The following is a 14,419-nucleotide window of genomic DNA, read 5'->3' on the forward strand; positions in this document are numbered from 1 at the left end:
TAGTCATATGACGCTCGCAGAGAAAGCCGGACTTATCAAGAAGTGGGCCGACAACAAACAAAAGCATGTTCGCAAGAAGAGAGACAAGAACAGCCACGTCTATTGGTATATGCAGAGGAAGCTATAGACAGAAGCTTTTACTCAGAGGATAAGGATGGGCCGAAGATCTTCCAAGAGTTCCGGTGGACTTGTATAGAGTGCCTTCAAAATCCCAATACTCTTCGGAAGAGATTCCAGGTCCTCGAATCGAACCGCCGAGGGGTTACCTCTGGCATGGGAGACCATTTAAAAATCCACGGTATTACGAAGGAATCTCACCACGCTCGAATTAATGGATACGGCCGCGCCATTGGTGGAGGAGATTATACAGAGGCAGACGCATGGAGCGGTCGACCTAGGCAGAGAGCAAGACTCACGGCAAAGGAGTCTATCCGCCGGTGGTTTGTAAAACACCGACAACCCTTCTGTTGTCGAGACTCCTGCTTTTCAAGAGATGTTCTTGGCTCACAACACAACATGTGTGTACAGGAGTCGTATAACGTTACGCAATCATATATATACAGACTTTGTCGAACGCAGGAGAAGCTGAAGATTGAGCTTGAGTACAATTGTGCCACCATCTCGTTCACCCTTGATATCTGGACAGCACCGAATCGGGTGCCCATTTTCGCCATTATTGCGCACTGGATTACACCGGAGTTTGAGGAGAGAGAGGAGTTATTGAGTTTATTGAGCTCAAAAGATCTCACACTGGCAAACAATTAGCTGAGATAGTTGAGAGGACGCTTGAGGAGCTCAGGCTCAAGCCTAAGCTTCTCGCCATTACGGAGACAACGCCGGCAATAACGGCACGCTCTGTCAGTCTTTGTACGATTCTCTCAAGACCAAATTCGACGACAAGGTGAGCCCAATAGGAGGCCCGCATGCGCTTTCACGGCAGGAAGAGTTGGATCCGCTGTCTAGCTCATATTACCTCGCTCATTTGTGAGGGCGTCTTGCAAGATCTCAAAGCAGGCACAGCGAAGGAAGCCAAGAAGATGCTTGACAAGTGGGACGAAGAGAATAAAAGCAACAACTACACCATTCCGGGAGACTCTAGTCGAAGTGGATTGCCAAAATCCGCCTCCTCAATCTCTGGATGTTGAGATCCGGGTCTAGGGAGCAAGACTTCAAAAGCATGCCGCGCACGCACTACCGGAAGCCAATCTACGATGTCGACACTCGCTGGAATTCGGCCTACGACATGATTGACCAATTCCTCGAGCTTGAGGCAGAGTATACTGAGTTCGTTGATACTCACCCGCAAGTCAAGTGCCTCCTGCCCTTATCAGAAGAGATTGTCGCTCTCTATCAACTGTGGAAGGTTCTGAAGCCGTTTAAAGACCACACTCTGAAAGTCTCCGAAGTTATGCCGCCGATCTCACAAAGTCTCGATATCTATTGGGATTTGGAAGCTCTCCTGATGATGTAGTCGAAGGAGTTGGCGACTTTACAGACCTTGATATGTCCATTCGAGACGCCTTCTCGAAGGGCAAAGCAAAACACGTTACTTATATGAAGAAGCTTGACGATCAAATGATGCTATTCGCAGCTCACATCCTGGATCCGCGTTATAAAACTCACCAATTGGAAATGATGATACCGGATCAATACTCTGAGATTATGGCTAAAGTCAAGAAGTATTTCAAAACGGAGTGGCGGAGCTAGCAGCATTGAATGCCACAAACTCAACTATGAGCCAATCCAGGCCAGCTGAGCGTCTCAAGGAGTCTCCATTGCGCAATGGAGAGCCATCCAAATGAAGAAGGCGAGGGAGGCGGAGACGGGCGCGGCGATCCCTATTTCGGAGCTTGAACGGTGGCTTGCAGCTCCTCGAATAGAGTTCGACGAGTCTATTGCAAAGTCTCCAGACTTCCTACTGAAGTGGTGGAAAGAACACAAGGTCGAGTGGCCACTTTTGGCTGCGGCGGCGCGTGATCTTCTCTCTGTCTCTGGCTCTGAAGTTGACGTGGAACGCCTCTTCAGCGGTTGTAGAGACGAATTCGGTATCCGCCGTCACGCCTTGAAGGCAGATACGGTGCGAGTACTAACACTTTTACGGAGTGCTTATACTCAGGAAGATAAGATCGATCAGGCGTTGATCAAGGCGGCCATGGAGTATGACATCCTGCCCTTTGCCAATAGTATTATTTGGAGACCAGACCACATTCCGGGCAAGCTGGAAGATGGTATGTATGGATATACCCTCATTATATATGTAGGTATATGCTAATCTGTGTTCAGGCGAGAATCCTCCTCAACCTCTTCCTCCCACCGAGGCTCCCACCGAACCCCTACCCCAAACCTCCTGCATCCCAAGCCGATAAGTCTGCGATATCAACCCCCTGTCTAGATACAATGGAGGCTTCGGAGGATTGGGGCTCTAAGAGTGTAGCCGTGTACAGTGGCGGATTCGAACGCGTTGTACCGACGTATTTTGAGGATTCGGCAGAGCTTTGAAAGTGCTTATTTTCAGTCGATTTGCCTAGGACAGGCGGATCAGTATTTATGTAAGTTAATTTTTGTAGTATTCGGGATTATCGACTTCTTAGAAGGCTATAACTTAAAACTATATACTACTTATTGGCGTTTTTGAGGCATCTTTGCAATCGCTCAGGTACACACCAAATTCACTTCGTTTAGGGATCCTTCAAACCATTCATGAATGGCCTGAATTGGCCCAAACCCAACTTGAATCGCGAAAATTGGAGCTTGAAGATTTTGAATCAAGATCCAAAAAATTCAATTCATTTGATTCATCCTTCATTCAAAATCTTCAAAATCTTCACCTTCGTCTATCACCCCTACCCTCCAAGCGTGGGCCGACGTCGTGCTGCGGCGCCACGGCGGCCGGCTCGCGACGCACCCTATATTCGCCTTCCTCGTCTTCAACATGGGCGTGCGGTCTAGGAACCGGCAGTCCAGCATGCTAGGCGTCACGAGGAAGAACTTCGCAAGGGTCGAGGGCCTGCTCAAGCCGTTAACGGCGCCGAGGCTCGAGGCGGCGAGGGACGAGCTCGAGGCCACGGGCAAGACTAGCGACGACGGGGTGAAGGGGCTCCTCCGGTCCCTCTCCGTGCTCGGCTATCGGCAACCAATGTCGAGGGAGAGCCGCCTTAGCATGCGGAGGAAGATACTGTCTCTTATCGTGAGACACGGGGTGCCGGCCATCTGGTTCACGCTGAACCCGAACGACATTACGAACCTGGTAAAGTTACGGCTGGCGGCGCACCGTGCCCGCGACCCCGATGAGGCCGAGGCCTTCCTTAGAGACCTGGGGACCGCGTATAATCGGACGCGGCTGGCCATATCGGACCCGATGAACTCGACCATCTTCTTCCACCGGGAGATGACGCTCTTCTTCGAGCACTACGTCAACATCGGGGAGGAGTCGGTGTTCGGGCACGTCGGCGCGTACTACGGCGCGGTAGAGACTAACGAGCGAGGCGCCCTCCACATCCACGGGCTCCTCTGGCTCAAAGGCAACGCGGGTCTCGGCGAGGCGCTGGCCGGCCCCGATACGGAGGAGCAGGCGGCGTACCGGGAGCGCATCGTCCGCTACGTAGACAGCGTCTTCTCCGAGGTAAGGCGGCCACCTTAAGACGACCCCCCCCCACCCCCCCCCTAAGCCCCTATCCGGGGCAGACGGAGGGGCCATAGCTAAACCGAGGCCGCAGGAGCTAGACGCAGAAGGTTACTGCGCCGTGCAGGCGGAGCGGTCGGCCACGGCGGACATATCGTCGCGGCTTGATGACGTCGCGCGCTTCACGGACACCTTCGACGAGGAGGCCAATTTCTGCGCGGGCGCGACGCAGATCCACACGCATAGCGCGACCTGCGTAAAATGCTCGCTCGGCGTGGGGGCGCGGAAGGGAGACCTCTGCCGGTTTAAGGCGCCGTGGAGGCTGGTGGAGAGGACGGCGCTAACGGCGGACGGGTGCTCGAGATCCGGCGGACGCATAGCATGGTGAACCGGTGGAACAGGGCGATGGCAGTAGGGCTGCGGCATAACCACGACATCTCGTTTATCGCGACGCAGCGCAAGACCATGGCCCTAATCTACTACATCACGAACTATGCGACAAAGGTCGAGGGCCCGGTGTGGAAGCGGGTGGTCGCCGCGGCCGAGTTCCTTCCTGCGCTAGAGCCGACGGGAGAAGGCAACAGAAGTGGCGCCGACGGCGACGCCGGCCGGGGGGGCGGGGCGGAAGGGGTAGCGACGGTAGACGCCGTAGGGGGGAATAAGACGAGGGCGTTTTTACTAAGGGCAGCGAACCGAGTCTTCACGGAGCGGCCGCTGTCGCAGTTCGAGGTGGTGGCGCACCCCCTAGGGTACCCGATCGAGTTTAGCAGCGGCGCGGCGTGGGCGTACGTCAACGTGAACCAGCTCTACTGGGCCGCCGTCTTCCGCCGGTGGCGGCACCTCCGACGGGCGAGCGGCGCAGAGGCGACGGGCGACGCGCCGGACGAGACGGTCGTCGTCGATGAGGCCGGCCCGAGGATCCCCCTCGTCGAGGCTTACCGACACAGAGGCGAGCGTGCGCCTCGACGGATTCCTAAGCAAGGAGTTTGGCGAGGAAGACGAGGAGTCGTGCCACCGGAGGTGCGTATCACAAGAATGGGGCCGCCTAGGGGAGAAGGCCGCGCGACTAGGGGCTTACACTAACGGGACGTACTAGGGCGGCGGTGCAGCACCTGGCCCTGTTCGTGCCGTGGGAGTCCTTCGTCGGCGTAGACGCGGGCGACATTAACGACGTCTGGGCGCGGGCGCGGGGGTCGCCCGGCTCGTGGACAACGTGGCGGTCGGCAGAGGACGCGAAGCGCGATGCCAAGCAGTGGGCTGCCACGTCGGCCGCCACATCGGAGGAAGGCAAGACGGCGGCGGCGCAGGCCGAGGGCGAGGGCGGCGAAGGGGCGTACAGTGCCGGCGGAGCGGGCGACGCGCGCGGCTCATCGACGTCGTCCGGAACGCCGCCAGCGCGGGACAGGTAACGGCACAGTCGACGGGGCTGCTCGCGATGACGCAGCAGCTCTGCCGGTTCCAGCAGTCGGCGCTCGGGTCGGCAGTCGAGCTCGCGGCGACGGTAGTGGCGGACGAAGGGGCAGGCAGGCGGGTGAACCTGCCGGGCTCGGCGCTATCGGGGGTGGCACTGCCGCGGCAGGAGGAGGTGCGAGGCATCAAGTCGCAGCAGAGGAGCGCGGCACGGGAGCGGGAGCGAGCTATCCAGGGCATCCAGGGCGGCGGGGCGGCGGCGGGCGTCGGGGCCGACCGCGGCGCGGCTCTTCGCGGGGTGATGGGGGGTTTCGGCGAGGACGACATGGACGTAACGGCGGCCGACGGCGACGCAGACGCAGGCACGGCGGCGAGGATGCGCGTGCGGCTCGGCCCGTCGAGCTCGTTCGTTGCCGCCGGCAGGGAGCTAGCGGGGCATCTGACGCTCAACGGGGAGCAGTCGGTCGCCCTCTTAATCGTATACCGGCAGCTCGACCGGATCCGGCAGGGCGACGGGGCAGGCAACGGGGCAGGCGAGGGCGGCCAGCTCTGCCTATTCATCGGCGGCGAGGGCGGCACCGGCAAGTCGCACGTCATCGAGGCGCTCGTCGAGCTACTCGCCTGGAGGGACCTATCGAGCCGGCTGCTGGTTACGGCGACGTCGGGGACGGCGGCAGCGCGGATTAACGGCATCACACTGCACTCGGCCTGCGGCCTCGCGATAGGCCAGGGCGGCCAGGCGGGAAGGGCGACGAGGGAGGTGGACGGGGTGCGGCTGCCGGGCCAGGGGGAGCGCTTCGTCGACGGCCGGTCGCGGATGGACTGGCAGGAGAAGGAGGTGCTGGTGATCGACGAGGTCAGCATGCTCGGGGCGCGGACGCTGCACGCCGCCAACGAGCAGCTCTGCCGGCTGCGGGGGTCGACGCGAGACTTCGGCGGGATCCCGGTGGTGATCTTCTGCGGCGACTTCCACCAGTTCCGGCCGGTGCAGGAGCGGTCGATCCTGCTGCCGAGCGCGGCGGTGCCGTGGGACGAGGACGGGGCGTTCGCGGCCGAGCAGTGGCGGCAGCACAACGAGGCGCACGCGCTATGGCGGCGGTTCACGACGGTCGTCATGCTAAACGAGCAGATGCGGGCCGCCGGTGACCCGGAGCTGCGGCGGCTGCTCGGGCGGATCCGCCGGGGGGAGCAGGACCGGTCGGACCTGGAGCTGTTCAACTCGAGGTGCTACCGGCCGGGCAGGCGGATTCCGTGAGAGACGGGCCTGACGCTGGTGACGCCGCTCAACCGGAACTGCTGGAACCTCAACCTCGAGGCGTCGCTCGCGTTTCGGGCGCGGCAGCAGACGGCGGCGCGCGTCTTCCTCTCCGAGCATAAGTGGAAGGAGGGTGTGCCGACTGAGGAGGCGGCGCTAATGCTAGGCTACGGCGACGACAGCGCGACCCCGGTGCCGGCGGTCTTCGTCTTCGTGCCGGGCATGCCGGTCGTCGTGAACCAGAACACGCACCAGGGGCTGAAGCTGGTGAACGGGGTCGGGTATACGGCGGTAGAGGTCATCCCCGACCGGGCCTTCCCCGGCCACCGGGTGTCGGCGGAGCTAACGATGCACTTCGGGCCGCCGGCGGGCATCATGCTAGCCTCGGAGACGACCAAGGACTTCAACTTCGTCGGGATGCCTGCCGGGACGATCCTGCTGACGCCCATCAGCGTCAAGATCGACGCGCAGCGGAAGCGGCCGTGGCAGCGAAGCGACGTCAGTCGCAGGGGCCTGCCATGCGCGGCGGCCTTCGCCTGCGCCGACTATAAGGTGCAGGGCGGGACGCTGGAGCGTGTGGCGCTGTGGCTCAATGTAACGTGCGGTGCAGTCCAAGCAGTTCCCAAATCGACAAGCTTCTCATCTCGGTAATCATCTTCCTTTATATCACGGACAAATACCCCGATCGAGTGTAAAGAACGCAAATCTCGTACGTTGCGCGGCAAGCTTTTGGCATTGACCCCGGAGCTTGCACTTGCAAGATCTTTAACAATGGCATAGATCGGACGGATTGGTGCTTTTAGGGCGTCGTCCTGTTCAACACTGAAATCAAGGTTCCACTCATCCTCCAGTTTTCGGATGTCCTTTTCCTCTAAGCGGATGTACCCGTGGCATGGAACCGCGACTTGATGCGGCAGTAATCACTTGTCTTGCGCCTGCTTGATTCGACCGTATGCGTGGCATTCTGAGTAAAAGGGCATAATATGCCAACCCAACTCTTCTTCGGTGCGGCGGATACCCGCAGTGCAAAAATGGTGGCAGTTATACGAAGTATAGTACGGCATAAACTAAGACAGAGTTAACCTCTCGAGTTGCCACGGCTCCTCACCACTACCTACCACCTTCAAAGCGTAGTGCTTGGACTCGATCTCAACCTTGAAAACATGTGCTGTGATCTCAGAGTGGCCCGAATATGGTTCCAAGTGGTCATCAAGCATCTCTTTCCAGGTGATCGACGCGTTGGCGAGTGCAGAGGGATGCAATTTCGGACCATGGCAAGGCGGAAGACCGTCTGGAACGTTCATGTCCTCGTCGAATAGACCATCAGCACATCGAGAGGTGCCTGTAGTCTTCCCGGGAGCCCTGTTTTGAGAAGATTTGCTGCGCGTCCGCTTTGGCTTTTCCCCGTTGTTTTGTTGTCGCCGTCTTTGTCGTGCCATGTTGTCATATATTGCTCAAAGGATAGAGCACATGGTAGAATGAAATTTGAAGAAAACGGAGGCGGTGAAAGAAACCTGTGATCGATGGCGGGTAGATGAGAATAGAGCTGGCGAGGCAATGCTTCCCCCCCTGACTTTGAGAGAACCACGGTTGTGTTGCAGTGCGCGCGTCACGGTCGTCAGGGGCTAGCTAGATGATTGGGGGTAACCAACAACTCCAACCGTTATGCCCAGTTCTTGTCCCAATTGTAACGCATGTCTCACTGAGGTACTACTTCTTACTCCCGCAGTTATTATGGCGACATGGGCAACCCGGTTCCCGTCGCGGCTATCCTTCCCTGTCAATTTCGCCCTCTCTGGCTTCTCTACACGTCTCTTCTCATTCAGCCGTGTAGGATACAACTCGCTGATGCTACAGGTTAGAGAAACAAGGCAATATGAGTGCACCAAGAGGCCAGAATCCAGCCTCATCGTCTTGCATCTCTCCCATGCCCCCTCCATTGCAAACTTTCTCCTTACATCCCCTTCTTCCCGGCGTTAAATATCCCAGCCAACGAAACCACGGAGCAGGTAGGTAGGTCGGCTCTAGCCCCAGTCGAGACTGCCACTCAGACTGCCCTCTAGTCATACCGGCTTCCCCGGGCACGACCCTGGGGCCGACTTTCCTTCCTACGAATCGTCTCTGGGACGCGGCCGACCATGCCTTGCAGATTTGGAGACGCAATGTGACCACCACATCTTGCAACCACCTGCGCTTTGTTCACCAACTTAACCCGCTTCTTGAAGCTGTTAATCCCGACCTGAGCATCCCGCCCCTTACCATGCAGGCAGCCTCACTGCACCCACTGACCCTCACTACAGGGGATCCTGCAAGCTAGTCTGACTGATTCAGGTCTGTCCCTGCTCCTACTTAATAGTTGGCTGCTGATGACGTTAGAAAGGGGGCGACTGCGCAAGCTGACGGTGTTCCGGCCAAGGATGCACGTATCATCTAATGTAAGGATGGCCAGAGAGTAAGGCCAACCGTTAGGCATTCCCTCTCAGGGGTGGCTCGCAGAGCACTAGTGGATCACAGTTCCGAAAGAGGAGGAGGGCACATGAGTCAACCGGGCAGACATATGCCACTAGACGGCTAGAGTTGCACTGCTATGACTCACGGGATGATTCGCTGGAGCTCTCATCAGGGGTTACAACGAAGCTCGACAGGGAAGTCCGTTCTACTCTTATGTGAAAGATACCAGAAGACTTGAGTGAATTGGCAAGGGCCTCGATCAACGGTGCCGATCTTCAATATATGTTCCAACAACCCATTAAATTGGCGATAAGCCCCTGCTGGCCCTCAGCAACGCGTGTCAGTAGGTGCTCCCTAGGTGATTACAATGTGGTATCACTGCGTTTGGATAATTCGGCACAGAATAATGCAAGTGCATTACCGTAGGCCGCCGGGAGACATAGCCGATGTTGTTACCATGGCTTGGCGGGGACTGTCGAGCATCGACGGGGACGGTTGCCCGCCATAGGCGCGGCCTTGTCGCGTGGTTCTCGCGCGGCTCAATAGGGTGGTCGGTGGATACGGAAAATGAACAGCTGATCCCATGACTGCGGTAGCCACGCCCATGTGATGTTTGTAGCCGTACGACGTCGCGAGCTGCGACGGCTCCCAGACAGACGAACTCGTGGTCGACCCGCTGGTGGTTGAGGGGTCCCGGATCGACTGTCTCGGCAAAGATAGGGAGAAGTCTCGATCTAGACTGGCCAGTTGTCGCGGCATCAGGAGCTGTTGCAGCGATTGGACAGCGGCCCTAGGGTTGTCGGCGTGAAAGGGTTGGCCTTGGTTCGAATCAAGTGGCAAGGTGCCCGACTGCAAGAAATGGGCGATGTGGTCGTCGCTAATGCCATGCCTGTTGAGGAGCTCCTGGAGCTGCTTGTTCTCCTCGGCTACTCTCATCGCGGCCATCTAGACCTCGGTAGAGGCCTCGATGCCCCGAGTCTCGTATATTCTGAGTCGCCGTTCGAGATCCTCGACATACTCTCTCCGTCGGGCGCGCGATCTCCTCTGGTTGTCTCGAATTCGGGCTAATTTGTTCTCGCGCTAGAGCAGAGAAAGAGACAGGGACTCTGCTGTTAGTTAAGGCCTTTCCCGTCTACGATATCACCGGGGTTAATGTCACTTACTGCGAGGATCGACATTTGGCTTGACATTCCTTTGTTTTGGAATGCTCTCTTTGAGCAACGAAGGGGGAAAGGATTGTAAAAAAAAAGGGGGGGGGGGGAGATAATCGCCCCTAAGCAGAATATTGGTGAGCGTGTAAGAGAACGAGAAATGAGAAAATTAACAGATTTTAGAAGACTGGCAAGGAGAGTTCTGGAGGGGAGAGCCAGAAGAATTGCTCCAGCAGCTCCAATCCTTTTATAATCTAGACGGATGCAAACATGGCGCAGCCCTTGTAGCCTTCTCGGCGATTCGGACAGGGGACGGTTGGATATGCACATTGGCGTCTCAAATAGTCATTTTGCCGTGACGGCGATATGGGACGCGCGACCCTACGTGAAAGTTTTTGGACGTACTTAATTAAGTCACCCTCGTTACGGCTCGGCATATCTTTGAGCTACGGAAGGTTAAAGTTTATGGGATACTTCCTCCGGTCAAATTGGCGTCGCGCTTCTGGGAAGCGGAAGTCTCTGCTGAGCCGGTACTGGAGCTAGTTTTAGAAGGCGAGTTTATATCATTACAGATAAACGAAATCTCAACCCGGCTCGGAACAGGCCGCTCCAGTCTTCTGGTCGTCTTACCATGACCTCCTAATCTATGTCCAATTCATCACAACGCTTAGTGAAATAACGCTCACCGCGTTCAGTTACGGATACGATACTGTTTGTCTCGCCAAGTTTGTAGGATTTCCGGCGCGGTGTCTTCTCCAAGATATCCTCTACTTTGGACTTCAGGCATCTGTCTCCGAATGCACCGGGCTCGAGGACAAGATCCTTCTCGGTATCGTTAGTCAACTTATTTGCTTTTCCTCTGTTTAGCAGCAGCTTCCTCTCGATCGTGTAATGAATGCATGTGGGGGGAGACTCGTCGTAAGACTGATCAGGGTCCCAGTTGTCCAACTGCAGCAACGGAACGACGGGCTCGCTCGCAGACGTCTCGCTCTGATCGTCGAACAAGAGCGTGCAGCCGCCAACCACCGGGGAGCCGGGGGTCCCGTAGTTAAGTTCGTCTTCGTTCCCATATCTGTCAAATCGGTGATGGAGTCTTGTATGGTGCGGTGGCGTGGTTGAAGGAGTGATGAACAGGCAAGTCGACTGGCGGGCGGCAGTCTTTCTATCCATACTCGTATGGAATAAGTGGTGGAGTATGGAAATTTCCATACTCCATATTCCATATTCCATACGGACTATCCGTATTCCATACGTATGGAATACGGGCGGAAAAATGTTAACACCGCCGGGGCCATCTCAGTGGTCGTGTAGTCCGTAAGATTAAGGCAAGTTACCGGCGAGGATTCCATCAGGTTTCCACGCCGAAGTCAGCACCCAGCACGCATGTCGTGATAGGGTCGGCCCGGAAATGTTTCAGCAGTCCTCCCGCATTTCCGGTGGCTCTACTAGCCATGCGGCGTCGCCGTCGTCCACCATCGAGCTTCGCTCATCCCCAACATCTGTTCCACTGAATCCCTCCGACAACAGCGGCTGCAGGACCCGAAAGCGCAAGCCAACCGCGAACACTTGGGCACACGCCCGTGAGCCCCAGGAGTCAGAGCCAGCACGCTGCCCCCGGAAGAACGAGAAGATTTATTACTGCATGCACTGCCGAGATCCCACCTCTTCCACGACCGTCTCAACCACGTTTCGCCGCCATTTGCTCAAGATCCACGGAATTGAGCTAGTTGCCCATGACCATCCGATCAAGAAACGGCGCGACAGCCTTATCCAGGATGTCTTCGCTAAGGCTGGTGAGGCAAATACCGCGAAGCAATTAGCGAGGCAAGAGGAAACACTTCGAGCTGCGGTTAATCGCAAGGCAGCACTTGAGGCACTGATGCAGCTCGTCACGGTCCGCAATCTCTCCTACAACTGCAGCTCTTGGCCAGAACTGCACGCGCTCATTTGTGCCGTGAACTACACTGCGGAGGATCTGATTAGTCTATCTCACGGCTCCATTCAAAAGCTAGTCTCCAATTCCTACTGTGTGCACAAGGATATTCTTCGGAGGAAGCTGCAATCGTCGCCGTCGAAGCTCCACCTCTCCGCGGACGTTTGGTCGGCTCCAAACCACAAAGCATTCCTTGGAATTTGCGCCAAATTTGTGGATATGGATGCTAAGGAGACGATGCAGGCGTTGCTGGCCCTGTCAGAGCTACCCGGCCTCGATGGACCGGGAAGTCATGGTGGAGCTGAGCAATGGAAGCTACTCCAGCACGTTCTCGAGGACTACAACATCTGGAATAAGATCGGCTTCTACACCGGCGATAACCATGGTTCCAATGACAAGCTTTGCAGGTTGCTCAGCGAGCATCTTCGAGGGAAAGGCATCAGCTGGGAGGCAAAGAAGCAGAGGATTCGCTGTCATGGCCATGTCATCAACCTCGCTGTGCAAGCATTCCTCTTCATGGACTCCAAAGAAGCCGCACGTGCAGCTCTGGAACAGATTGAGAGCGACGACGCAGTTGCCTATGGCAGTGATTTCGCCGAACGGGTCAAGGCGCAACAAGCGCTCGGTTGGCGTCGTTTGGGACCTCTTGGCAAAGTCCACAACATCTCTGTGCACATACCATGCCCCACCCCCCTTTGGGTAACACCCCCCTTTGGGTAGCGCATTTGAAAAGATCCCCACCAAAAGTCTAACATTTGAACTACATGCAATATGATCAGAACTTAAAATGATAAATACAAAAATTAAGTCATTTTGTAAAGAAATGAACGCTCCTATTGATTCCGGCGCTTTTTCACTACTCTCCCGGACCTAGTGGTGACAGGAAGTTACTTAGGTGCTCCCTTGACCACGATCACTGACGCTGTCTCCACTTCTGAGACCTCTTCCTCCTCAGTGTCAGAATTCCCCACAACGAGTATTTCTTGGCTTCTGATTTGGGGAATAGCTTCCTTAGCTGCCAAAGCTTCACTAAGAGTCATGAACCGCCTGTTCGGGTTCGTAATTGCTTTCCTCTTCTTGCCTCTCTGCAACCGAGCCACTGCTTCCTCCAGCTTCGCAATTCTGGTGCTATGTTCGGCAAGCGTCTGTTCTTGAGCTTCAAAGCCTTTAGCTATGACGGCAAAACGCCGCCGAGTGCTAGGAGTCTTGTTCTTGCCAATGTCTCGAATGTGGCGGCTGGTTCTTGGAGTATCGTCAAACCCCAGAAATGGCGCAGACTTTGGAGATGTCTCTATCATATCTGCGTGAATTTCTGCATGCCGCAATGCCTTGCATCGTGAGATTGGCCAATTCCCAGTGACCCTCCAGCAGGACAATATATTCTTTGCGGCCATTCCGACTTCGCGTGCTTTGGCATATGCCCGTATAAAATGGACCTTGTCAACGGGCGCAGAATCAGTCAGGCAGGTTAAATTCTGAAGTTCTTTCCGATATGCCGTCTTGATAGAATTGAATACACCGTTATCCAATGGCTGAGGCCATGAGAGCAGTGGGCAGGAAGGTAACAGCAATAAACGTTGTTCAAAAAGCACGTGGCCATCCATGCATCCTGGTTCCGGTTAATAGTGATTCCTAGGCAGATAAATATGAAAACGCACCGTTGCATGGCTTCCATGTCCATCTAATATGATCAGTCTAGCATCTGACTCATCGGCTGGCCGCGTCTGAGGCAAATAGACCCTCTCAAGCCACTCAATAGCAATATGGTTATCTGTCCACCCGTTAGGCGAAGTTATATACTGCCAGTCGGCTATTTTGCCGAATTCCTTCAAGAACCACTGCTTCTGGAGTTCTTTGCCCTTGAAAATAATGCCAGGAGTAAGGGCGCGGCCGTCTGCAGTGATAGCTTCAATAAACAAGGTCCAGTTGCGGGACTGTGGTCCTTTCAGAAGGGCCTTCCGTTTTGGGTCCGCACTCCCAACCACAAGGCTATCCAAACCTAGAAAACGGAGTTTGGTTAGTTATAATAATGAAAGGCAAGTCAAAAACTCACCAAAGCCAGACATAATACCGCTTTCGTCAACATTCACGGTATTCTCCGGCTTAATCCATCCATACTCCTTTTCCCTGATATCGAAGTACCAGTGAACCGCCTGAGGCGTGAAAGCGTTAAATCTACTGGCTTCCTGACGTCTTCCACGCTTGATCTTGATCCCCGGGTGGCGATGGATGAATTTGGCGACCCAATTGCGGCCCACTGTCTGCTCGTTGTTCAGTTGCCTCATAAGAGCTTCGACACAGGCGCGGATCTGACTGTGAGAGGGAGCATAGCCGAGAGACTCTTGACGGAGGATCCAGGACACCAGAATAGCCTCCTGAGTCTTACTCAAGAGTTTATGAGGCTGGATTTGATCAGCCAAGGCTGCTTGGCCTTTGAGTCTGTTGGAAATAGACTGCTGAGGTATGTAGTACTTTTGGGCAGCGCGATACTGCGACAAGCCATTTTTTGTGATGTCCAATATAGCATTTGCCATTTCATCCTCCGTGTAGACACGTCGAGGCCACTTTGAGGTCATTTTGGCCCGGTGGTGGAGGAA

General features: G+C 55.8%; 7 protein-coding genes across 7 annotated transcripts; 4 read left to right on the top strand and 3 right to left on the bottom strand.

The window, feature by feature from the left end:
- Positions 1–1,798: 1,798 nt before the first annotated feature.
- HRG_00731 (uncharacterized protein) lies at positions 1,799–2,366 on the top strand (the record flags this gene model as incomplete). The annotated part of the gene is made up of 2 exons (XM_044859202.1): positions 1,799–2,228; positions 2,284–2,366. 2 exons carry the CDS (start codon positions 1,799–1,801, stop codon positions 2,364–2,366), a joined length of 513 nt encoding a protein of 170 aa, XP_044725602.1.
- A 566-nt stretch (positions 2,367–2,932) lies between these two features.
- Positions 2,933–5,031, top strand: HRG_00732 (ATP-dependent DNA helicase PIF1; the record flags this gene model as incomplete). The annotated part of the gene is made up of 5 exons (XM_044859203.1): positions 2,933–3,622; positions 3,717–3,878; positions 3,986–4,513; positions 4,572–4,642; positions 4,719–5,031. 5 exons carry the CDS (start codon positions 2,933–2,935, stop codon positions 5,029–5,031), a joined length of 1,764 nt encoding a protein of 587 aa, XP_044725603.1.
- Positions 5,032–5,057: 26 nt separating this feature from the next.
- HRG_00733 (PIF1-like helicase domain-containing protein) lies at positions 5,058–7,162 on the top strand (the record flags this gene model as incomplete). Its single annotated transcript, XM_044859204.1, has 3 exons — positions 5,058–6,283; positions 6,470–6,881; positions 7,091–7,162. 3 exons carry the CDS (start codon positions 5,058–5,060, stop codon positions 7,160–7,162), a joined length of 1,710 nt encoding a protein of 569 aa, XP_044725604.1.
- Positions 7,163–7,207: 45 nt separating this feature from the next.
- HRG_00734 (kinetochore sim4 complex subunit FTA2 domain-containing protein) lies at positions 7,208–7,726 on the bottom strand (the record flags this gene model as incomplete). Its single annotated transcript, XM_044859205.1, has 2 exons — positions 7,208–7,354; positions 7,406–7,726. The coding sequence occupies 2 exons, from the start codon at positions 7,724–7,726 to the stop codon at positions 7,208–7,210; spliced, it is 468 nt and encodes a 155-aa protein (XP_044725605.1).
- Positions 7,727–9,155: 1,429 nt separating this feature from the next.
- Positions 9,156–9,683, bottom strand: HRG_00735 (uncharacterized protein; the record flags this gene model as incomplete). Its single annotated transcript, XM_044859206.1, has 1 exon — positions 9,156–9,683. One exon carries the CDS (start codon positions 9,681–9,683, stop codon positions 9,156–9,158), a length of 528 nt encoding a protein of 175 aa, XP_044725606.1.
- Positions 9,684–11,297: 1,614 nt separating this feature from the next.
- On the top strand, positions 11,298–12,542 carry HRG_00736 (Ribonuclease H-like protein; the record flags this gene model as incomplete). Its single annotated transcript, XM_044859207.1, has 2 exons — positions 11,298–11,687; positions 11,751–12,542. 2 exons carry the CDS (start codon positions 11,298–11,300, stop codon positions 12,540–12,542), a joined length of 1,182 nt encoding a protein of 393 aa, XP_044725607.1.
- An 861-nt stretch (positions 12,543–13,403) lies between these two features.
- Positions 13,404–14,398, bottom strand: HRG_00737 (DDE superfamily endonuclease domain-containing protein; the record flags this gene model as incomplete). The annotated part of the gene is made up of 4 exons (XM_044859208.1): positions 13,404–13,431; positions 13,481–13,503; positions 13,562–13,821; positions 13,876–14,398. 4 exons carry the CDS (start codon positions 14,396–14,398, stop codon positions 13,404–13,406), a joined length of 834 nt encoding a protein of 277 aa, XP_044725608.1.
- Positions 14,399–14,419: the final 21 nt, after the last annotated feature.

The sequence above is a fragment of the Hirsutella rhossiliensis genome (assembly GCF_020360975.1).
Source record: "Hirsutella rhossiliensis strain HR02 chromosome Unknown scaffold00001, whole genome shotgun sequence".
In the NCBI taxonomy this organism is placed as follows: domain Eukaryota; kingdom Fungi; phylum Ascomycota; class Sordariomycetes; order Hypocreales; family Ophiocordycipitaceae; genus Hirsutella; species Hirsutella rhossiliensis.